The sequence below is a fragment of the Delphinus delphis genome, chromosome 10, assembly GCF_949987515.2.
Source record: "Delphinus delphis chromosome 10, mDelDel1.2, whole genome shotgun sequence".
Classification (NCBI taxonomy): domain Eukaryota; kingdom Metazoa; phylum Chordata; class Mammalia; order Artiodactyla; family Delphinidae; genus Delphinus; species Delphinus delphis.
The window spans coordinates 1,960,587-1,985,102 of NC_082692.2; the positions used below are offsets into that span (position 1 = coordinate 1,960,587).

A 24,516-nucleotide genomic window follows, 5' to 3' on the forward strand; every position below is an offset into this window, starting at 1 on the left:
TGTAATAATTCTGCATTCTTGAAACTTCTCCCGTGCTTTTTTGCAAATCTCAGCATGAAAAGCGGACAAGGGAAAACTCCTATTTTTAAATTAGTATGGCTAATACAATGTAAATGGATTTGTAGATCTTTTTGACTCTGAGAATTTGTTTATAAGGGCCAGAGAAGACCCAGTAATGAGAGATAAAAATACTCTCTATAGTTTTTTTAAACTATATCTTAATAACTAAGATTGTAGAGTGCTTCAGAGCTGATTGGAATAAAGAAACCAACATTTATTGAAAGCCAGTCATAGTTAAGTTGAGTGGTTTGATAAAACCGCTAACGTCTCCACCATGTCTCAGAGAGCTAGAGACCCCTCATCAGCTTCTAGCAAGAGGTCTCCGTGAGGAAGCCGAGAGAAAGAGGCTGCGCTGTAAAATTAAAATCCCAGACACGTAAACCAAGGAAACACGGGTTCTGAATTTTCTTTTCTGCTCCTGACATTTTGTATTTGTACTCACCTGGAGTTAGTAACCTGAGTCAAATATGAAATGAAACCACTTCCTAAGTCAACACATGTACTGTATAAGGTTCGGACAGAAGGGACTTTATCCACCAATCGCCCATCAATCCGCGTGCTGTGCAAGGTCGAGGCAGAGTAACCACTCTGTGCACTCTTGCAGCTTCAGAGTGTAAACGGCCCCTGACCGAGGTCACACAGAGATTCTCGGACATGCAGGATGGCACGGCCCGTGTGGGCAATGTTGGGCATATCTGCTCAGCTCGAAGGTGTGGTACCCTGGCTAGATCAGCGATTTCGTCGCCTGGGACAAACCCAACCGAATGAATGCACGTGAGGGCGGGCACCCAGAGACATGCGCGAGCATGTTCATCACAGCGGGATTTGAGTCAGGTCCAAGCAGAAGAATGGAGAAATCATACAGCAGAACAGCGTACAACAGCAGAAATGAACAAACCGCGGCAACGCACAGCAACTTGGCTGCATCTCCAAGCGCACCGTGAAAGGAAATCGCGCACGCGGCGGTGTGAGTTACAGAGTTCAGAAGCGCAGAACCAGCCCGTGGGGTTAGAGGTCAGGAGAGAAGGGGACCCTTGAGAGGAAGGCGGATTGCGCTGACTACATTGTCCTTGATGCTTGGCATCTGGGGCCTTGATCCTGGAGAGACTGCGGGCCCAGGGCCGGCGGGTTCCCAGAGATGGGGAACGACTCCGCTGCAAGCGCACCTTGACACACAAACCAAGCAGCTCAGTGCCCTCACTCTCAATTCTCCCCTTTATCAAAGTCCCACCGGCCCTAACCCACCCCAGCACCAGGCAGCTAGAGCCCACCCGCGCAGCCCGAGCCCAAACTATGCAGTCCAGCCCCAAGCTGACCTAGTGCACCTGCCGTGTCCTGCCTGTTCCTCCCTGCAAGAGCCCAAATAAAGGCCCCGGTAAAGGCCCCACCACCTCTGCCCTCTCCTCCTCTGCTTGCTGGCCCACCTGGGTGCTTCCCAGGTCCCACGCAATGTGGCGTGTCATCGTGTGCCTCCTGTCGCTGGAGATCTGTGCCTATAAACCTCCTTCATGACACTCACGTCCACGTCAGCTGCCTTGGGAGGCCGGATTAGAGCAAATCCCCAGTTCATTCTTAACACAAGGGCTGTGAGTGGGAGTGGCTTGGGCAGAGGAGGGCTTCTGGGAGGCTGCCTACCTGCCATGTCTTGACGGGTGGTCACGCAGGGGTATGGATTTGGGGATAATGCACTGACTTGTACACATAACTTGTGTGCTTTGCTGCGTGTATGTTATACTTTAACAGAAATCAGTACAAAGTAGCAAGAAAACACACTGAACATTGGTAATCATTTCCTGTCTTTCCCCTCCCACCCCTACCCTCCAACCAGGATTAGTCAGCTTGAAGCTGGTCGGGGCCCTCTGCCACCCAGCATCTCCACTCCCCTAACTGTGCTGGGTGTGCCCGAGGGATTCAGAGGACCTAGTGAGCCCCTGCCCTTCCTGTTCTCCTACACCCAGCCACACTCAAACCCCCAAGTCCAAGTAAGAAGCGTCCTGTCTACTCTCTCATGTGGGGACACGTCAGTCCTTGGTTCAAGGCGCCCAATGGCAAAGGTGGTGCCGAATAAATTTTTCAAAGATCCACAGGTAGGTTCGTAGAATCCATGGCAAGGAGAAAACGCCAGACCGGCACCAACAGATGTTTGAGAACTAATCGTCCTTCTGTTACTGACCTCAAGGGTAATTGTATTGTGGTTAGGGAACATGATCTCTATATTACTTCAATGGTGAGAAGTGTTTTGACACTTGCTTAATGACCCAGTATATGGTCAATTTGTGTAAATACCCCTTGTGTTCAGATACATCCTAAATCCATTACGGGCAGTGTTCTCTATATGACCATTGGCATGAGTGCACTAATCACTTTATCCAACTCTGTACTTAGATTCACTACTCATGTTTAGCAAGATAATGACTAAATACCAGTATTTCTAGCAACAAACAGAAAATGAAATTAAAAGAAAAGTACCACTTAAAATAGCATCAAAAAAATCAAGTACCTGGAAATATAGCTAATAAAATATATGCAAAACCTCTATACAAAAAAAAATTTAACATTATTAACAGAAATGTTTAAAAAACTAACGGAATGAATGTATCACGTTCATTGAGTGGACTCAATATTGTAATGATAGTCGTTTTTCGCTGACTGATTTTTTAAATCAATCCCAATCCCAATAAATATTCCATAGAAAGGGTGTGCGTTTGTGTGTGTGTATGCACTTGCGTGTGTGTGAAGCTAGGCAGGCTGAAACAGATCTTTGCAGGTACTGACATTTGACGTATGACAGGTGACAAGGCATCAGTGGGGAGATGATAGAATATTTTAAAAAGGTAGCAGCAATTGAATATATGAAAAAAATTAAAGAAAGAAAGATGAGGAGAGAGAGAGAAGGAAGCAGGGAGGGAGGGAGGGAAGGAGGGATGGAGGGAGGAAAGAAAGAAAGAGAGAAAGAAAGAAAGAAAGAAAGAAAGAAAGAAAGAAAGAAAGAAAGAAAGACAGAAAAAAAAGGAAGAAAGAAAGAAAGAAAAAGAAAGGAAGGAAGGAAGGAAGAAAGAGGGAAAGGAAGAAAGGAAGGAAAATATTCCTTACCTCACACTATACCAAAAAATCAATGCCAAGGGTATTTAAGATCTATGAAAGCAATATGAAAAATAAAATGAAATAAATTTTAGAAGAAAATGTAGGAGAATTTTCCATGAGTTTGGGGTAGGGAAGAAGTTTTTAAAGAAGAAAAAGAAAGCATTTACTATAAAGGGAGTGACTAATAAATCTACTACTTTAAAAATAATCATTTCTCTTTATTCCCAAGACAACATTAAGACAGTTAAAAAGACAAGCCCCACAACCGAAAGAGAATTGAAAGGCATACAATGGACAGACGGTTATCGTGTTTGTGTATAACTTTTACAAAGCACATTAAAAGCACATTAAAAAAACCCAAGCAAACAATTTGAATAAACACTTTAAAAGAGGAAATCGAAATGGCTTATACATGCATAAAAAGGTGTTAAATACAAACTTACAAGCTTAAAACATAATGAGATCTCTCCCACTCACATTGCCAAAAACTTTGAAAATTCTGCAATTCAAAGTGTTGCCAAGAACGTAGACCCACTGGGCTTCTCTCACTCCTGGGGGGATTACAAACTGGGAAAACTACTTTGCAAAATAGGTTGGTGATCATTATTCAAGTTCAGTTGTTTAAGAATGTCGACCCAGCAACCTTCTCCTAGAGAAGCGTATTCCCATTTTACATCCTGACATCTATAGGAATGCTGGAGGTACCTTTCTCGGTGAGCCCCAAAAATCAGCGACAGCAGAATGGGGACATAAATCGTGATATATCCACCCAATGGAATACTATATAGTAACGAACATGGACACGTTGTTGCTGCATTCACAGCATGGATGAAGCTACAAATCATAAGTTGAGCAAGAGAAGCCGGATTCAGAAGACGACGTTTCAACTTTAGTTCATTTATGGAAATCTCAAAATCAGGCTGAAGCAAACTGTACTGCTTAGGAATAGAGCAGAAGGGTAAAACCACAGAGGAAAGCAAGGAAATTTTCGCAAAGTTAGAAGAGTTGTAACCTGTGGGGAGACAAGAGGAAGGGGCTGTGACCGGGGGAGTCACATGGAGCAGAGGCAGCTTCCTGTGCACGGCAGACTTGCTGTCTTGACCTGGGTCCCACGGTGCATGCTTTATAATTAACTGTTCAATTCACCTTATGACCTGTGCACTGTATTTCACAATAAAGCAAAAGAAGTGATGTCAAGTCATCTGCCAGATTAACATAGCTCAAAATGCCTGGTAAGTTGTTGTAATTATAGTTGCAAAGTCAAGTTGAGAAGTCCTTGAAGAGGCTCCTAGTGCAGGAACTGTGGGCAGACGTACATCCCAAGGACGGGAGGGAGCGAGGAGCCTCCCATTGCCCGGGTCCAGCTCGATGGTCACCCAGTGGTCACGTCCTCTCCACGACCTCCTGTGACACACAGGAGGCTGGTCCCCGGCCGGAATGCCGTGTGGCAGATGCAGCCATGACAACAGCGTGCAGGAATCGGGGCGAAGGCTGGTCCTTAAGGGGCTTGGCCAGCCCTGGCAGGGTGGCCTGAAGACGTGAGGACAGACCCTGTCCCCTGAGTGTCCCCCAGGGTTGGGAGTGCTGTGCAGTAGCAGCTGGAATTTTACAGTCCTCTTGATTTTGTTCAGAAGTTTCTAGTCGGATAAAACAGGTTACAGGGGAGACAAGCTTGCCACGCACTTGTTGCATTCAGTGATGGTACAGACTAATGAATTTAGCATTCTTATAAGAGTATGAAGACCTAGACTCGTCTTGAAGAACTGCCAGCCTTGAGTCCCGGTCATCTGAAACACCAGGTCACCATGTGAAAAGCTGAGCACCCCCGGCTGTGCTCCCCAGAGCAAAATAGACTTCTAGAAAAGGAACTGGAAAAAGCAAAAATCAGATGCTCAAAACAAGGTGAATTAACGAAAGAAGGAGCTATAAGGACAGAGTCGTTCAAGGTGAATCTGATTCTAAATAGGACACACGTGAGAGTGAGCACACCCACCCCGTCCCTCGTCAGCGGACCAGTCTAGGGCCACAAGGAGAGCGTCACCCCGAGAACACACAGCGTGCACCCCGTTCTTCAAACCTGAAGTCCTAGAGGCACCACCTCTTCACCCCCTCCCCTCAGGGGAATATATGGATGCCACCAACACTGCTTCCCTCCAAGTCCTCCTGGCCGGCTCGCCCTACAAGCATAAGCGGACTGTCGGTCCTCTAAGGGGTTTCCTCATGACCGAATTATTCGTCCTGCTCACACAGCCTGAAAGTGGACGTGAGCTCCTCTCAGACTTGTCCCCACCTTCAAATTGCTGATTATTGGACACCCAGAACATCCACAAAAATCTTGATTTTTTTTCCTCTCTTCAAAAGTAATTTTGAATTCGCTTGTTTTCCGATTCAGTTTAAGAAATTAAATAAGTGAATTGTTATACTTTTGATCAACTTGAAGCTTGGTGGGGTTGAGGTCTCACAGTGGTGTTTTGTAAATATGCTCAATGGGATTATTATGAGCACATTATCTCCATGTTGGAGTGCACTCTAGATAACAAGCTCTTTTATTTTAGAGATTCAGTCTCTAAACATAAACAAAATTTATGATAGTCCATGAGCATGGAAACATTTTAAACTTAAACAGTAATTTTTGTATACCAGGTGCTGTATTTACTATAGTTAAAAGAGAAATGAGGGTGCTTCCCTGGTGGTGCAGTGGTTAATAATCCGCCTGCCAACGCAGGAGACACAGGTTCGAAGCCCTGGTCTGGGGAGATCCCACATGCCGCGGAGCAACTAACCCCATGGGCCACAACTACTGAGCCCACGCGCCTAGAGCCCGTGCTCCGCAACAAGGGAAGCCACCGCAATCAGAAACCAGCGCACCTACCTTGATCCCCACAGGATTGGAAGGGACACCATTCAGCCCGTAACAGGATCGCAATGTCTCAAGACAGTTCCTGCACAGGTAGGCATAGCCTTGTCTTGCTAACTTAAAAAGCTGTTCCCCAATATGCTTTCTATCAAACTGCTTGAACTGCTTTCCTTTGAAGTATATAGCATTACTGAGGACCCGTTTTGTCAATAAATCAACTGACTTGGCAGGCAATACCTCTACATTTTGTCTTTTTTTAAAAAAAGAAAGAGAATAGGTCTAAGTAATATTAAACCACACAAGCTGGGATAATACACAGAGGAACACACCATGAGCTGAGGGCCACCTTCTCAAACTGTGTTATGGTCGCTATGCCTAGAAGCCAAGTTAACATACGTGGGCCGCTGCCATGAAGCCCTGATCCCTGCATTTTCACAGCGTGCTTGAAAGTATTAACAAGTTGGAGTTTGGGCCGTTGTCTCTGCAAGAGGCAAATTGTAATCCTTTGAAAAAGAAGTTAGGGATGAACAGAAGAACCACATTAAATAGTTCATGAAATAGAGAAATGTCTATAAAATAAACGGGCAGGTTGGGGACGGTGAGAGAGTCCCTGCACGTGGCTTTAGGAAGAAAGCTTTTCGGGACAGAATGATGAGAACTGTGCCACGGCAGGTGTAGAGGAATACAGCGGGATTGGGAGGAAAAGGCACTCGTGTGGGACTGGGGTGGCAGTGAGGACCCTCGTGGAAGGCAGGGTGTCTGGGCTTAGACTCCGGAGACCTCACCGGGACCTATCCTGTCCCAGGCATTGCCCTCAGGGCTAGAGATGCATAGAGGTAGTTAATCCTCCCTAAAGGACCCGTGGGAGGTGGGTCCTACCTTGATCTCCACAGGACACAGAGTAAGGAGGGTTCTCACAGCCCCTACGGAAGGAGTGTCAGAAGCAGGAGTCATTGCCACTCGTAATGTCAGATCATACTGGGGCAAGTTTCTTTTATTTATTTATTTATTTTCATTTTTACATCCCCAGCATCTGGGCCAAAGTCAACATTCAAAGTGTTCGTTAAATTAAGCTTTAAAAAAGGAGGGATTGGGCTTCCCTGGTGGCGCAGTTGTTGAGAGTCCATCTGCCGATACAGGGGACACAGGTTTGTGCCCCGGTCCGGGAGGATCCCACATGCCGGGGAGCGGCTGGGCCCATGAGCCATGGCCGCTGAGCCTGCGTGTCCGGAGTCTGTGCTCCGCAACGGGAGAGGCCACAACAGCGAGAGGCCCGCGTACCGCAGAAAAAAAAAACAAAGAAGAACAGATACCCATGCCAAGTTAATGGGTGTAACCAGCCAACAGGACTGAGCTTACAAAGGAGATTAAAGATTCATTTTTGGATAGTAGTTACACTGGTAAAGATCTATGAAAATGGTCACCATTGAAAGGGCAGGTAAAATGCTCCAAGCCTGACCTTGCATTTCTAGTCTCTATGGGGAGGAAAGTCTGCCGAGGAACAGGATGCTAGTGGAGGGATTGTGCCGAATGAAGAAAATGAACGGGTGGTCGGCGGTGAAATACTCCTCTGTCGGCTGGAAGGCCGTTACGACTATGCCGACCGCGGTGGCAGCCGCCGCCTCAGTGCCCTCCTCGTTCACCTCCACGAAGGACTTGTGGACCACCTTCGATACAGAGAGGCCTCCGGCTCCTGATATGCCGGACAGGTCAGCCTTGCCACTGAAGAGATCCTGCATACCCAGGGAGGCCAGCAGAGTGCTGAGCTCGTAGCTCTCCTCCAGCTTAAACCTGGGCAGCTGGACATTGACCTCAAGGAGATCCAGATTCTCGGGTCTGGTCCACTCACGCAGCTTTTCCAAAGTCAGCTGTTGCTCAATCTGGATTCGGAATGGGCAAAAACAAGAGCTGAAATCATTTTATAGAAGGAAGTTAATGAAGCATTGTTGGAATGAACGGGCTCCCTAGCTTCCTTCACGTTTTGTACCAACACAGATTCCATTTGGAGCATTTCATTTCTTTCTGGCTATTGGTGATAATGAACAGAGCTGCGTTCCCAGCCACCAAGGGCCCATCCACCCAGGACTCACCAGGCCCCTGCCACATGGGTCACGGGCCGTCCTGGCTAAAATTGCCCTAATTGGTCGCGTGATGCAAGAGGGTGCTTTAAAGCTTTCTTCCATTATTTCATTCTGTTTATTCTGAACCCCAGTGATCACTGTTTATCTGGGAACCTCACACAGCGGAAGTTATCTCTGATAGATGTAGCCCATTGGTAAACACAGAAATGGCCCTAGTTCCTCATCTAAAATGGGATAACAGTAGCACATACTTGGAGCGCTGTAAGTGCTGAATGAGTCACCCTACACAAGTGCTGTGTAAGGTCAGCTACTGTCATTACTATTATCACTGCTACTGCACTGGAACAGACGCACATTCCACTTTTCTACTGGTGCTGGTCATTCCAGACTTTCTTTTTGATAATCAGGAACGGACAAGTATGCAAATACAATTGAAAGAAGGAACACAGTGGTTTTAACTTATGCTCTAGAGCTGCAAATGGCTAATATTAAACGCCATCCAACAGCAAGTTAGGTCAGGGATGGGGGAGGGGAAAAGCCCACAACAGGCCAGAGACACTGAAGCAAAACCTCACTCTTCACAGTTTTGCCTCTTCCTGGCCCTGGCAAGAGATACGATTGCCTTTGAATTACAATAAGAGAAACCGCAGACAAAGTTCAGGTTAGGCAGCGGGCTTCTCTCTCAGGCTAACGGGCCACGTGGATCTTTTCCTGTCAGGTAGCAGTTGGACATTTAATGCACAGCCTACGTGAACTGGGGTGACAATGACCAGATTTTACAGCACATGGCGAAACTATAATGGTCGAGGGTTTTTAATTTTAAAAAACTGTTTTAATGAAACAGTCCCCATTTATGGCACGGGCCTCCAAAGCTCATCTAAGGGAGTCTCCACGAGCTGCCCCTGGCCAGCGTTCCACTCGGTCTGTACCTTAGATGTTCCCGCCATGTTGTGCACCGATAGTAGCTGAACATTTAAATGTGGGCCTTCCATAAAAAGGAACGAAACTGAGTTATCTGTAATGAGGTGGATGGACCTAGAGTCTGTCATACAGAGTGAAATAAGTCAGAGAGAGAAACACAAATACCGTATGCTAAGGCATATGTATGGAATCTAAAAAAGCGGTACTGCTGAACCTAGGGGCAGGCCAGGAATAAAGACGCAGACCTACTAGAGAAGGGACTTGAGGACTCGGGGAGGGGGAAGGGTAAGCTGGGATGAAGTGAGAGAGTGGCATTGGTAGCGTGGCATATACGCTACCGAACGTAAACTAGATAGCAAGTGGGAAGCAGCTGCATAGCACAGGGAGATCAGCTCGGTGCTTTGTGACCACGTAGAGGGGTGGGATAGGGAGGGTGAGAGGGAGACGCAAGAGGGAGGAGATACGGGGATATATGTATACGTATAGCTGATTCACTTTGTTATACAGCAGCAACTAACACAACAATGTGAAGCAATTATACTGCAATAAAGATATTAAAAAACGTACAATAAAAAAATAAATAATGAAGTAAAATTATATGCACAGGAAAAAAGAAGTTCTCATCACAAGAAAAAAAATTATAACTGTGTGGGGATGGATGTTAACTAGACTTATTATGGTAACCCTTTCACATCATATGCAGTTATAGAGTAATTATGTTGTACTCCTGAAACTAACATAATGTTACATGTCATTATACCTCGATAATAAAAGTCCCTATAAACATAAATAAATAAATGTGGAGCTTCGCACTGGCACACGTGGATGGGCTACTTTACAAAGGAGTGACGGGAAACTGGGAAGGAACACCGGGTCACCTCACTAAACAAAGAACAAGCCCCTATACCCGACACACACACACACACACACACACACACACACACACACAGGGTCCGCGCATCACTCGGGGTGGGGAGGCGCACCTTCCTCAGCCCCGTGGACTCGTCCAGGATGTCATCCGGCAGCAGGATGACCATGCTGAGGTCCTTTCCCTCGTAGGGCAGTTCCAGCACCTGGCACTTAAGGTCCTTGATGTGGCCAAGCCGAAACCTCTTCTTCTGATACATCATTTTCACTAGTTTTGTGTCTTTCTGAACAATTAAAACACAGATCACTAACACTGTTGTCAGCGTGGCTTTAGAGCACACAGTCTTCTAGAAGGTCACCTGCCCTCACCTTATTCAGTCTGAAAGCTGCATCTTCTGTGGCCTCCATCATGAATTTCTCCTGCCAGTTTCCTTTGAAATAGATGGCATTCACCAGCACCAGCTTAGTCATGCTATCAACCCCACCTGAGGCCAACAGCTCTGGAATTTTCCCTAAAAAGACAAAGTTAGCTTTTTAAAAATCCACCTATCAGAATTCCACATTTGAACTGACCTTTGCTTAGCAATGAAATGCCACTCAAATTCTTCCTTCTATTTAATTTCCTTTAACATGGTACTAAGTCAGCCAAGCCCCCGGGGTGCTTCTACTTTAAATAAACCAGCTCGAGGGGCAGATCAGGGGGACACAATCTGCCCCCAAAGGGCCGATGCTTCAAAACAAGTCAATTGTTTAAAGGCTAAAACCAGGAAAACTCTTCTTTTCTGGAACGTGGGATAAGTAGTGGCCTCATTTTGTGACTGGCCATTCTTTTTCAGGAAAAGAACAATTTCTTAACCAAAATGTTTTGTCACTAATAAATAGCTCCCTTTTTCAAATCTTCCAAGTTAGATGCCTGACTCTCACAGGAAAGCTTTTAACAAATATCCAAAAGGTAGGACAGTTCCTCCCCTGAAACACAGGCCCCACTCATGACGTGGCATGGCCGTGACAGTCCCTGATGGAAAGAACACAGGTGTCCTGTGGGTGCCTCAACCGTTCCGTGACTACGACAGTAACACAAACCAGAAAGAGAGCCTGAGGAGACGCAGCCCCACCTCCCGACCCTGGTGTCTTAGACAAGATGTTGGCGAAAAGTATTTATGGCCACAGCGGCTTGTAAACATTGATTCACAAGATTTTCATCTCTTTTAGTGTTCGTTCAATGTTAGTTTTCATTTTAAAATGTAGTTTGGGGAACTTATGGGTAGAAAACATTTAGCATCTTCAATTAAATCATGTTTACATTTCCACTTTGAGGAATTCCTACATTTGAAAGCTGTCTTGGGACATACCCCGTGGCGCAGTGGTTAAGAATCCGCCTGCCAATGCAGCGGACTAAGGGTTCGAGCCCTGGTCCGAGAAGATCCCACATGCCACGGAGAAACTAAGGCCGTGTGCCACAACTACTGAGCCTGCGCGCCTAGAGCCCGTGCTCTGCAACAAGAGAAGCCACCGCAATAAGAAGCCCACGCACCGCAAAGAAGAGTAGCCCCCACTCACCTCAACTAAAGAAAGCCTGCGTGCAGCGACGAAGACCCAACACAGCCAGAAATAAATATATAAAATAAACAAATTTATTTTAAAAGGAAGGAAAGAAGGAAGGAAAGAAAGGAAGGAAGGAAGGAAGGGAGGAAGGAAGGAAAAAAGAAAGAAAGAAAGAAAGAAAGAAAGAAAGAAAGAAAGAAAGAAAGAAAGAAAGAAAGAAAGAAAGAGAAAGAAAGAAAGAAGGCAAGCTGTCTGTCCCTGGCCAGTGCAAGGTGGACCCCAGGGTCAGGCTGAGGGGCTAGGGAAGGGGAGAGGGAGTCACCTGCAAGGTCCAGGCGGGTGGACGAAAGGAAGCATCAGTGTGTACGATCAGGGCTGCCCTCACTCACCTTCCGTCTGCCCTTTGACCCACTCGTTTATGGTCTTCCTTGCGTCTTCGGCGGCCTGCAGAAAATCCACACTGGCCAGTTCAGCACCGTACATTTTCTGAGTTGAAGCTAAGAACTCCTGTTTAAGGAAAAAAATAGGAATGTGAGTAACTCCTACTCCATACAGAAATGGTTTTGTAAAATCCTGAAAAGCAACAGAAATTGTCCCAAAAGGCATATTTCATTGTAACAAAAAAAATTCTAACCCTTCTACTTTTTTTACTATAGTCAAAAACACACAGCATTCCAGCACTTTTAAGTGTGCAGTTCAGTAGCTTCAGTGTTGTATAAAATTTACCAATTCCTGGGGACTTCCCTGGCGCTCCAGTGGTTAAGACTCTGTGCTTCCACTGCAGGGGGCAGGGGTTCAATCCCTGGTCAGGGAACTAAGATCCCATATGCCACGCGGCACAGCCCAAATAAAATAAAACAAAATTTACCAATTCTTTTCTACCCCTTGACTAACATTTTCATAAACAAGCAAATACTGATTGTACTTGAAAGTGAATCATGGAATTCACTCTTGCTTTAGCAAAACAGCCAGGGTCAATCTTTTCACTGTGGAGACTAGAAAATGAAATCACATCCATTTCCAGGAAAACTGTCTGTCGTGTTTTCATTCTGGATGATTTTGCTGAATGTTTATAAAACTTAAAGCTGACTTCTGTGACTTGATTGTGCTGGAAAAGAGTCTGCATTGTCTAGTGAGTTTTGGAACATGAAGAGCAAAGTACTTACAGGGAGGAAATCATAGCTTTTCTCTCCATATAACCTGTTAGCAAGTTTCAGAATGTAGGGAGCTCCATGTTTGTTGATATCAGCATTCAAACTCTGAAATTCCGAATGAATCTCCTCAACCTCTTTGAAATAGAGAGCCTAAAAGAAAGAACACATTATTTCTATAACCATTTCTTTTGAAATTATAAGCTGGTTCCTTGGCATTTGCTTCCATCAAATCAAATTAATATTACTAATTATTGATGATCCCCAGCCATCTTCATTTTCCATTTTTCATTGGAGAACAAGTAATAGAAAATCCAAAATGTATCGCTTGGTGAAACATAATAAGGACATTGGACACTGTTTTCCCATCCCTTTTTTGGTATAATTAGAGTTCCACAAATAGGAGTGCTTAACAAGCTAAATATTTACACAAGTCTGCTTTTTTCCCCAAAATCAGAAGTGGTAAGTTCATATGTATATTCTATACAAATAAAATTTTACTGAAAGTTCTCAGAAATAAACAGTAAAGGTAAGAATCATCAGCTATGTAAGATCACAGAGATGGTACAGATTGAGAGGTTTTTATTTTTTTTCCTTGCAGATATGGAATGTGCGTGGGGGTGCTGTGACGGATCTCTTTACTGGAAACGGGGCTAAAACCTTAAGACTGTTCTTTACTGAGCTTATAAAGTTCCTGGAGAGCCTGAAAACACAAGCTCAGATTACCTTGCAGGGGACGACTAACAATGACTAGTACCGGGGTTCTTTTTTAAAGTGGATTTTTAAACACTTTCAAACGCTTTTGTATCTGCAGTGATGAAAAAGGTTGGTTTTTCCTAAAGTACAGAAATAGAAGCTTTGCAGCTGGAACAGGCCCATAAACGTGAATCCGGGCTGGACCTTCCCTGGCTCTAAGTGCAGCGCAATCTGTGACCCGTGTGTTAGAAAGACCTTCACTTTCACCCCTCTTTTCAAGGAAAGCCAGAGTTCCCCACTCAGCATAAAGCACGCCCCGCACACAGGTGCCCTCCACACCCACCAAGGACAGGCAGGACCCTCAGCATCCCCGCCCCCTCTCCCTGCAGGGTCCTACTGCTCACACGGGAACGGGGGTCACAGCCCACCAGGGCACACCTGGTGCCAGGCCCAGGGGTAGGAACACGGACTCACAGGCTCTCGTGTCCCCTTGACTTCTCGACTAGGTGTCATTATGCTCAAAAGTACCAAGACACAGCCGACATTACGGGAGTCGCTGAGCATCACAGGCAAAGCGGAAACTGGACAGTCCTGGGCGGGGGAGGGCGTGGCTTACAGGAAAGCCTTGCAGACTCCTTGCGGGAACGGAAGCAGCGCAAGGCAGGGGGTTGTAGGCTTTCTTCCTGCTCTGTCCTCAGTCCCACTAAAAGCAAAGCCTGGCACATCGCAGGTGCTCAGTAAAGACTGGGTCATGAATGACAGCCTGCATCCCAGTGGATTTTTCCTGGGGCTTTTTCTGAAAGTCTGACTTCATGAAGTATAATGTATAATATAACACACAATGCTGAACACCGAAATACAGTTTTGTACAAACGCGCTGCAAGAGCTCAAAGGCACAACTTTCTGGTACGGTCTGTGCGGTAGGCACCAGCTGGGAGAGCTAGTTTCTGCTCACCTTGGACATCTGCGCCGCGGTATTGCCTCTGGTCCCCAGAAAGACCATGGCCAGCGCTGATGAAATGCTGAAGGGGGAGATGAAGATGTTGCCAGCAGGATCGCTCTTGTTCAGGGCGCCGAACAGGTCCAAGGCGAAGCGGGTGTTTGCCGCGCTCAACTGCTCCATGGTGAGGCTGCAACACAGAGCAGAGCCCTGAGCTGCCCCCTGCCACACCAGCCAATCGACAACGCCACTTCCCCATCTCCTCCTCAACTCACGCCAGCCACCTTGAAATACCCTGCAACGAACTTGTACTTTCTCTCTCCCTCTCTGTCTCTCTCTGTCTCTCTCTCGCGGAGGGCAAGAACACTCCATGTGCACTACTGTGGGAGCTTGGGGCGACTGGCCAAGGCTTCAGCAGTGACATGGGATCAGGACTCCGTGTCCTAAAGGGCCCTGGCCGTGCAGACAGGTGCATCTGGGCCCTTCCCTACCACACGTGGGAGCGCACACTTCCCACCCTCCGTTCAAGTCTCTGATTCATTTGAGCCATGAATCCACTGCCCACTTTTACCTGAAAAAGAATGTTTCTATTAGAAAGTCATAGCTACCTGCTACTCATTAAAGCAAATTCCCGCAAAAGAGACAGAAGTATCCTCGTTTTTGAGATTCACTTGCTGGTGTTTAGAGAGGTCCCCAGTCTCACAGCTGGTGAAGGATCTGAGAGTGGGAAGCCAACACAGGCCCCGGGGTCAGGTAGGGCAGCCCGACAAGGAGAAGGTGACAAGTATCCTCTGTCACTCCCGCGGGCACGGAGGGGCTGCAGGTGAAGCACCTGGCCTTGCGCTCAGCTCAGCCAAGCACTCTCCCCACCTGACCTCGACTCTCAGCCCACATACAATCGAGCAAGAGGAACAGTCGTGCTGGCTGCCCAGCGTGTAAGTGCTAAGTTGAATTATTACTGTTGCTGCTGATAAATAATCTCTAGGATCGCACTGGCCTCCCTTCCCTGCCTCCAGCCGCAGAAAGGAGAAGCCGCTCCGCCGGGGCTGCCTGGAAACCCTCACAGAGAGAGAAACATTCTGGACTCCGGCTTAGGCTGTGCCTTCTGCCTTCAGGCCCCAGGGAGCGACCTCTGTCTGCCGCAGGCCGCCCGGTTTGGTCTCGCGGGACGCAGAGCCGGGGACCCCGGGTGGGGCGCACGGCAGGTGTCGGTAACCACCGGACTCGGGGACCCCGCGGGGCGCACGGCGGGGCGGGGTGACCACCGGACGCGGGGACCCCGCGGGGCGCACGACGGGGCGCGGTGACCACCGGACGCGGGGACCACGCAGGGCGCACGGCGGCGTGGGGTGACCACCGGACGCGGAGATCCCGCGGGGCGCACGGCGGGGAGCGGTCACCACCGGACGCGGAGATCCCGAGGGGCGCACGGCGGGGCGGGGTGACCACCGAACGCAGGACCCCGAGGGGTGCTCGCGGATCGGAGCCTCTCCCGCTCGGCCCAGATCGCTGCCCGGCCTTACCCGCTGCTGGGCTGTCTGGGCGAGGTGCGTGGTCTGGGCAGAGCGCAGAGCGCGGCCCTTATAGGCAGAAGGGAGTGTCCCCGGAAGGCGGGGCGGCGCGGGTGGGCGGGGCCGCCCCGCCCCAGGATGATGCACTGCCTAGGATTTGGGGCTGCGGCTGGGCGGGGCACAGGGCGGGCCAGCGCGGCTCCAGGCAGCGCGCTCCTGGGGGCCCAGCACCTCTCTGAGTTCCAGGCAAACTCAGCTCTCCGGAAAGGACCTGATGGGCTATTTCCTACTAAGGTGTGAATGACTGAGATGACAAGGTGCCGGCTCTTAGAGGGCAAACTAGCCTCTTTGGAATCTTATCCAAACACTCCAAACTCTGGCTTACTGGGGGCTGAGGGGTGTGTGGGGGGGGAGGGGCCTCTAGGGTGAGATAAAACAAAATCAGTTCCAAACAGCATCCTTGATGTCTCTGTCCCTCAGGAAGCCATGAGTCCAGCCCCAAGACTCCCCTGGCAAGCGATGAGCCCAGCAGGCTGGGTCAACGCACATACCAAGGCACACCATGAGATCGCCCATCCGTGCGAATAAAGTATCTCTCACCCATTATACTAAAATGTAAACTGACCACTTTTTCCCCTATACGTAATGTTAAAGTAGAATGACTATCGATGAAGAAGAAAAGCAGTAGCTGTTTCTGTGAGGTCTTTTCTTCCCCCCTTTAAATGCCTGCATATGGAATGTCATCAAAATTGATAGTACTTGAGGGTATGTAATAATTCTGCATTCTTGAAACTTCTCCTGTGCTTTTTGCAAATCTCAACATGAAAAGGGGACAAAGGAAAAATCCTATTTTTCAATTAGTATGGATAATACAGTGTAAATGGATTTGTAGATCTTTTTGACTCTGAGAATTTGTTTATAAGGGCCAGAGAAGACCCAGTAATGAGAGATAAAAATACTCTCTATAGTTTTTTTAAACTATATCTTAATAACTAAGATTTTAGAGTGCTTCAGAGCTGATTGGAATAAAGAAACCAACATTTATTGAAAGCCAGTCATAGTTGAGTGGTTTGATAAAACCGCTAACGTCTCCACCATGTCTCAGAGAGCTAGAGACCCCTCATCAGCTTCTAGCAAGAGGTCTGTGTGAGGAAGCCGAGAGAAAGAGGCTGCGCTGTAAAATTAAAATCCCAGACACGTAAACCAAGGAAACACGGGTTCTGAATTTTCTTTCTTGCTCCTGACATTTTGTATTTGTACTCACCTGGAGTTAGTAACCTGAGTCAAATATGAAATGAAACCGCTTCCTAAGTCAATACATGTACTGTATAAGGTTCGGACAGAAGGGACTTTATACACCAATCATCCATCAATCCGCGTGCTGTGCAAGGTCCAGGCAGAGTAACCACTCTGTGCGCTCTTGCGGCTTCAGAGTGTAAACGGCCCCTGACCGAGGTCACACAGAGATTCTCGGACATGCAGGATGGCACGGCCCGTGTGGGCAATGTTGGGCGTATCTGCTCAGCTCGAAGGTGTGGTACCCTGGCTAGATCAGCGATTTCGTCGCCTGGGACAAACCCAACCGAATGAATGCACGTGAGGGCGGGCACCCAGAGACATGCGCGAGCATGTTCATCACAGCGGGATTTGAGTCAGGTCCAAGCAGAAGAATGGAGAAATCATACAGCAGAACAGCGTACAACAGCAGAAATGAACAAACCGCGGCAACGCACAGCAACTTGGCTGCATCTCCAAGCGCACCGTGAAAGGAAATCGCGCACGCGGCGATGTGAGTTACAGAGTTCAGAAGCGCAGAAGCAGCCCGTGGGGTTAGAGGTCAGGAGAGAAGGGCACCCTTGGGAGGAAGGCGGATTGCGCTGACTACATTGTCCTTGATGCTTGGCATCTGGGGCCTTGATCCTGGAGAGACTGCGGGCCCAGGGCCGGCGGGTTCCCAGAGATGGGGAACGACTCCGCTGCAAGCGCACCTTGACACACAAACCAAGCAGCTCAGTGCCCTCACTCTCAATTCCCCCCTTCATCAAAGTCCCACCGGCCCTAACCCACCCCAGCACCAGGCAGCTAGAGCCCACCCGCGCAGCCGGAGCCCAAACTATGCAGTCCAGCCCCAAGCTTACCTAGTGCACCTGCCGTGTCCTGCCTGTTCCTCCCTGCAAGAGCCCAAATAAAGGCCCCGGTAAAGGCCCCACCACCTCTGCCCTCTCCTCCTCTGCTTGCTGGCCCACCTGGGTGCTTCCCAGGTCCCACAGCAAAAAAAAAAAAAAAAAAAAAAAGGGAGGGTTTAGCAAATATACACTACTGTATAAAAAAATAGATAAATAACAATGTACTACTGTACACGGGGAACCATATTCAATGTCCTGTCGTAACCTATTATGAAAAAGAATATATATATGTATAACTGAATCACCTTGCTGTACACCAGAAACTAACACAACATTGTAAATCAGCTATAACTCAATTTAAAAAAAAGAAAGAAAGAGGAAACTGCCTCAAGCACGAGGCAGTGTTTGGCTTCTAGGCGCATGTTACTGCACAATGGGGCGTGTCACTGGTCCGCTGATCAGTGCAGAGAGAACCGAACGGAAATGCATTTGCTGTCTCCCAGAATAATTAAAAATAGAGCGCTTTCCCTTATGTAACGATCTCACCCATTTGTGCATGGCAGAAGTGTCCACGGAAATCGAAAGAACAACAGAAGAATTAAATCTCTCCCTGCAGCCCTTTCTGCCTCCCAGGCATGTATGTGTTATGTGGACGCCTCCGGCTCGTCTGGATCAAATATCTGGCAAAACCCTTTTATTTATTTATTTATGGCTGCGTTGGGTCTTCGTTGCTGTGCACAGGCTTTCTCTAGTTGCGGGGAGCCGGGGCTACTCTTCCTTGCAGTGCGCGGGCTTCTCATTGCGGTGGCTTCTCTTGTTGCGGAGCATGGGCTCTAGCCGTGTGGGCTTCAGTAGTTGTGGCTTGCGGGCTCAGTAATTGTGGCGCACGGGCTTAGTCGCTCCGCGGCATGTGGGATCTTCCCAGAACAGGGCTCGAACCCGTGTCGCCTGCATTGGCAGGTGTATTCTTAACCACTGCGCCACCAGGGAAGCCCCTGGCAAGACCCCTTAAAGGCCTCTAGGGGAAAGACCGGTCTTAAAACAATCTTTCTGATCCTTAAAGGGTTGATAACTTTTCTGAGAAATGAAAATCCTAAAAATCATGCTGACGAGATAGTGCATTTCCGACTGACTGTCGCAGACTGTTGTCCATACAGGACCACGCCGTAAAGAGGATGGAGACCGTGGCATGACTGGCCGCTACACCAGGGGACATAGGGACAGCCACCGTGGCCCTGTGGTCACTTTTGTTTTGTGGCTGGATTCACGGTCCTTAAAGGTGGGATTCTGTCATGTGCTTTGCCTTTGACATCCAGCGTGGAGCTCGCTTAGTGCTGGACTCCTCACTAGTCACCCCACCCTTTTCCAGGCTCCCGAAGAGGTTATTTTCACTGAGGTTTGTGATATAATAAAAGATCATGCATTTGGTCTTTGTTCCCAGTCCCTGGCACAGAGCTCCTAAAACCAGGGTGATTGGAGGGTTGGAAGTTTCAGGTCCACCCACAGACCTCTGCGGAAGGAAAAGGGGCTGGAGACCGAGTTCCATCACATGGCCGATGATGAATCCATTATGCTCACATAAAACCCTCAACGGTGGGGTCCGGGGGACTCCAGGTTGGTGAACACATGGAGGTTCTGGGAGGGTGGTGCCCCAAGAGGTTAGGAAGCTGTGTGCCCCTCCCCCATACCTTGGCTTTGCAGTTATATTCTTTGTAACAAACCAGTGATTGTACGTAGGGTGCCTTCCTGCGTTTGTCATTCTCGCCAATTATCAAATGTAGGGTGGGCTGTGGGAACGCTGAGTTTGTAGGAAGCGGGGTAGAAATACAGGCATCCTGGGCACCCCGTTAGCAGCTGGAGTCACCCCTCCGGGGGCAGTCTCGTGGGGCTGAGCCCTTTAACTTGTGAGAGCTGGGCTAACGCTGGGTAGTTAGTACAAAGTTGAGTTGAAGTTTTGGACACTTGGTGTTGGAGAATTGGTTGGAGAACCAACCTGGAGGTTCTCAAGGGTCTTTACTCCTGCCTACTCATAGCGTTGCTAAGTTCTCAGCTGTTTTTTCTTATTAGTCGTGATCTCTTTAGGCAAGACTAACTGAGAGGAAATCAGTCATACGTCTTCTCTCCAAAAACCTGTGAGCCATTCTAAGCAAGTTCTCAGTTCCCGGTTTCCTAACGTAAGAAATGACTGGAAACCTTCACCTCTATCAACAGACAGTACCTTTCAAAGAAAGAAAAACACAGTTTGTTGTGCTGCCCTTTAGCTTCCAAGAACAGTGACGGTTCACCAAGGAAAGCTTTTTACTCAGCTCCACTGGGTCTCTTCCTGTCTTAGCAGAGACATGGGTTGACTCTGTCTGGGAGAGTCCTACATTTGGGGAAAGATCACGTGACAAAAGTAGGAAGAGACCAAGCAGCAGGGTTAATATTTGGTGGACTGAAACTTGCTCTCTTCATGAGTAATCAACAATGAATAAATCGACGATTAGAACATCCGATCTGAATATGTACAGAAGTGCCTTGGGCATAAGCTATCATAAAAGTGTTATGTTCACATATTTGTGTGAATCATTTGTGGTTAATGAATAAAAGGACGTTTGGAGCACTTTGTGGGCTCCCTGCTCCAGTCACGCAAGTCGACTTGTTCCTCAAGACAGAGCTACATACACAGGGTATTTGGGGGAAATCCTACCATGTCTTTGTTCAATAAAACTGAAGTAACTAATATCTTCACTATTTTTAATAAACACAGAAAACCTCTTACTATTTTTAATAAACACAAAAAACCTATTACCTTAAAAATTTGGTTTCTCATATGTTAGTTTGAAATAAATTCCAAAATGGATTAATAACAAAAAATAAAATTATAAAAACTCTAAAGAAAAATATAGGTGAATACTTATATGACTCTTTGTTTTTGCCTTTAACAACTTGTATGTTGGTGTTTCAAGCAAAACTGAAACAGAAAGATTTCCACTCTAACATCCTGTCGTGACACGAATCAGGAAAAAAATGTGGTTTCTCTTTCCCTTTTTAGCCAAAAATTAGAAAGTTGGAATGCTCAAGTGTTACAAAACCTAGAGCGTGTACTTGGCTTGTGAGATGAGAGCTCTCCAGGCAGGGCCAGCTTCGCAAGCAGATGACCTTGTGTATTTGCAAAAGACCCCGCACTCAGAAGGACCCACCCTTGATCCGAGTTCGGCTGTCCTGTCCTGAAATTCAAACCAGGGACCTCTCAATTGCATTTTGCACCAGGCCTCATAAATTATACAGCTGGTGCTGGTGGTGGGCTCTGGAGATACAATAGTTCACTGGAATCCAGTGTGGCAAATGCTTCAGCTTCAAAGAATTAAACACACAGGGGGAGCATTTAACCCTCAGGGCTTAGTGAGGCTCAGCCAGTGATGCCAGGGGCGGAGCTGGGGAGCCTGGTGGAGGGAGAGGGGTGTGGAAAGGGAAAGGGTAGAAAGTGGAAAGTGCAGAGCCCCAGAGGAAAGACAGAGCATGGGATAGTCAGGAAACTACGACTAGTTCAGTTGGGATGGAGTCAGAGCTGTCCTCAGAGGAATGGCGAAGGATGAGGAGGATAGTGGCTAAATTAGGAAGCGCCTTGTATTGCTTTGTGGGGCTGCCATAACCAAGGACCACAGGCTGGGGCATAAACAACAGAAATTTACTTCTCACAGTTCAGGTCCGGAAGTCTGAGATCCAGGTCTCAGCAGGGTTGGTTCCTCCTGAGGCCTCTCTCCTTGGCTTGCAGACAGCTGCCTTCTCACTGTGTCCTCATGTGGCCTTTCCTCTGTGCATGTGTGCCACGGTATCTCTTCCTCTTCTTATAAGGGCACCAGTCCTATCGGATTAGGGCCCCACCCCATGACCTCATTTAACCTTAATTACCTCCTTAGAGACCCTATGTCCCAATACAGTCTCATCTGAGCTCCTGGGGGTGAGGACTTTGACATATAACTTTGGGGGGAGGACAACTCAGTTCATGACACACCTTGTTAATCTTTATCCTAAAGGCAAAGGGCAACCACCCAAGCTCATCTCAAGTCTCAGGTGTTCTACCTGGGCGCACAGCAGGACCACATGTTCTAGGCTCCCCCCTGCGGTCAGGTGTGGACGTGAGGTTGAGTCTCACTGGCAGGAGCAGTGGATGTGATGCCGTTTCCACGCACCACCCTGCACGCTCCTTATTCTGCAGCGTCCTCGGAAGGTGGGTGCTGACTGTGCCGGAATCTAGGTCTCTGAACCACCACCTGAATAACTTCCATGACTTTACAGTGGGCGAGAGATAGTTTCTACTGTGTTTAGCTATAGAGACTGCGGGCTTAGGCTGTAGCAGCTGGAATTACCCAGATTTACTGTGGGCAAGACCTCCCTGCCAATCGGGAGAATGGGTTGAAGAAAAGGAGGACGAGAGGGGGAGGCCGCTGCAGGAGTCTGCCCGCCGAGCAAGGACGGCAGCCTGTCTGTAGCCTCAAAATCTGCAGCCGGGGTGACAGAGGGGAGAAGGTGCCCTGCCTCTGGCCTGGTAGCCAGAGGCGTGTTGCCTTGCCCTTCAGGTCACTCCAGTTGGTATCTAACGAGGAGCACCAGGCACCAGTGCCCGGGATGCAGACTTGATGGCGTGAACCCCACTGCTGCTCTCGTGGATCTTACGGTCCCAGAGCTGAAAACAAGAGGGTTGGGAACCTAGGCGATGATGTCCCCTTTGCATGAACTGACACAGAAGCGCTTGTCAGGGTGTCCAAATGGAGGAGGAAGTGGGCACCTGGAGATGTGGGAGCTCAGGAGAGAGACCTGAGCTCAACGCGTCAGCTCTGGGCGGGCAGGTAGACCAGAGACGTGAAGCACGTCAGCTCGGGATGGGGCAGCTGGGAGAGGGCCAGGCCAGCCCTGTGAGCAGCAGGAGCACTGGAAGGCTGGACGGAGGATGGTGCCTGACGTGAGACCAAGCAGGAAGTGGTAGGAAGGTGCAAGGACGATCGGGAGCCCTGGGAGGAGGAAGTCACCAACAGTAGCAAATGTTGCCCAGGAATCAGGAGCCTCTTGAACCTAGGAACAAGGAGGGCGGTGGCGACCATTTGTGCAGCTCGAGCGGGCAGTGGAAAGAGACCGTGTACACAGGTGCTCTATGGACGCCTCTTGTGGCCAGGCTGCAGTCTGCAGGGAAAGGTGGGTACCGACCTCACACTTTATTCACATTAATTCCCAGATGGATCAAAGTTTTAACTTGAAAACAATTCATTAAAATATTGGAGGAAAGGAGACTTTCTAAGCATTCACAAAACCTGGAAACTATGAGACTGATACATTCAACCACTATGAACTTTAAAAATTTTTAACATGGTGAAAACACCATGTAAAATAAAAGACAAACTAGGGACATACTGAAAACTCATTTCCTAGACAAAAGGTGAATTTCGTTCACATATAAAATGCCCCTACTCATGCACGTAACCCTAGGGAATATATGGGTGAAGGATATGAAGTCAGTTCACAGACCAGGGAATGAGAAATGGCTCTGAAAAATAAGGAAAAAATGGAAATAAACCTTACTCATGAAAAGAGAAAGGTCAATGTTTGACTGGCATTCTTGTTAAAAACTCTTATAAAAACCAAGGATAAAAGGATATTTTTAAAACCATTTATGTAGATTTTATTTCAATTTCAGTACCTTGTCACTCAGTATTACGCAAATGGTTGTATTCTGGAGATCTTGTTTAAATTATGTGCAGATTACAGAATTATATTTAAATTTTAATTTAATTTTTAAAATTTATTTATTTTGGCTGCGTTGGGTCTTCGTTGCTGCGCACGGGCTCTCTAGTTGTGGTGAGTGGGGGCTACTCTTCGTTGCGGTGCGTGGGCTTCTCATTGAGGTAGCTTCTCTTGTTGTGGAGCGTGGGCTCTAGGTGCAAGGGCTTCACTAGTTGTGGCACGTGGGCTCAGTAGTTGTGGCTTGTGGGCTCTAGAGCGCAGGCTCAGTAGCTGTGGCGTACGGGCTTAGTTGCTCTGCAGCATGTGGGATCTTCCCAGACCAGGGCTCGTCCCCTGCATTGGCAGGCAGATTCTCAACCACTGCGCCACCAGGGAAGTCCCCAGAATTATATTTTTAGTTAAAAATTTAAACAAATGGACATATAGAGAGTAAAACAATGTAAGTTTTCCTCCTATACCCCCTACTCCAATCTATCCCAGAGATAACCACTGTGCAGGAACGATGTGGCCCCTTAAACTTTTTCTTACGGATTCACATATATAAATTCACATGTACACATACAGGGTTTTGTTCACAAAAATGACATCATACTATACACATTGTACTGCAAAATATATATATATATATATATATATATATATATATTTTTTTTTTTTTGCCATATGTGGGCCTCTCACTGTTGTGGCCTCTCCCGTTGTGGAGCACAGGCTCCGGATGTGCAGGCTCAGTGGTCATGGCTCACAGGCCTAGCCACTCTGCGGCATGTGGGATCTTCCCGGACCGGGGCACGAACCTGTGTCCCCTGCATCGGCAGGCGGACTCTCAACCACTGCGCCACCAGGGAAGCCCGCAAAATACATTTTTCACTTAATTTGTTTTCATGATCTTTTTCAGGAACTGCATACACATACAGGGAAGAGCCAACTCGGACTCCATGTTGGATCTGTTTCTTTTA

General features: G+C 47.7%; 1 protein-coding gene across 2 annotated transcripts; it reads right to left on the minus strand.

The window, feature by feature from the left end:
- Nucleotides 1-6,971: 6,971 nt before the first annotated feature.
- On the minus strand, nt 6,972-15,794 carry LOC132432874 (leukocyte elastase inhibitor-like). Of its 2 annotated transcripts, XM_060023732.1 has the most exons (8): nt 15,726-15,754; nt 14,811-14,919; nt 14,218-14,392; nt 12,582-12,719; nt 11,805-11,922; nt 10,240-10,382; nt 9,987-10,154; nt 6,972-7,881 (listed from the first exon to the last, which is right to left on the minus strand). In XM_060023732.1, exons 2-8 carry the CDS (start codon nt 14,819-14,821, stop codon nt 7,477-7,479), a joined length of 1,158 nt encoding a protein of 385 aa, XP_059879715.1. In that variant the 5' UTR covers nt 14,822-14,919; nt 15,726-15,754; the 3' UTR covers nt 6,972-7,476. The 2 variants fall into 2 exon arrangements, with proteins under 2 accessions (XP_059879715.1, XP_059879716.1); XM_060023733.1 differs by lacking the exon at nt 14,811-14,919 and having other exon boundaries at nt 15,726-15,794.
- Between the last annotated feature and the right edge of the window lie 8,722 nt (nt 15,795-24,516).

Excerpts from the sequence above, each read along its gene's own strand:
- LOC132432874 (XM_060023732.1), bottom strand. Across the intron at positions 11,923-12,581 it reads AAAGCTATGATTTCCTCCCT|GAGTTCTTAGCTTCAACTCA; the intron begins GTAAGTACTTTG and ends TTCCTTAAACAG. Across the intron at positions 10,155-10,239 it reads CAGCTTTCAGACTGAATAAG|AAAGACACAAAACTAGTGAA; the intron begins GTGAGGGCAGGT and ends TTAATTGTTCAG.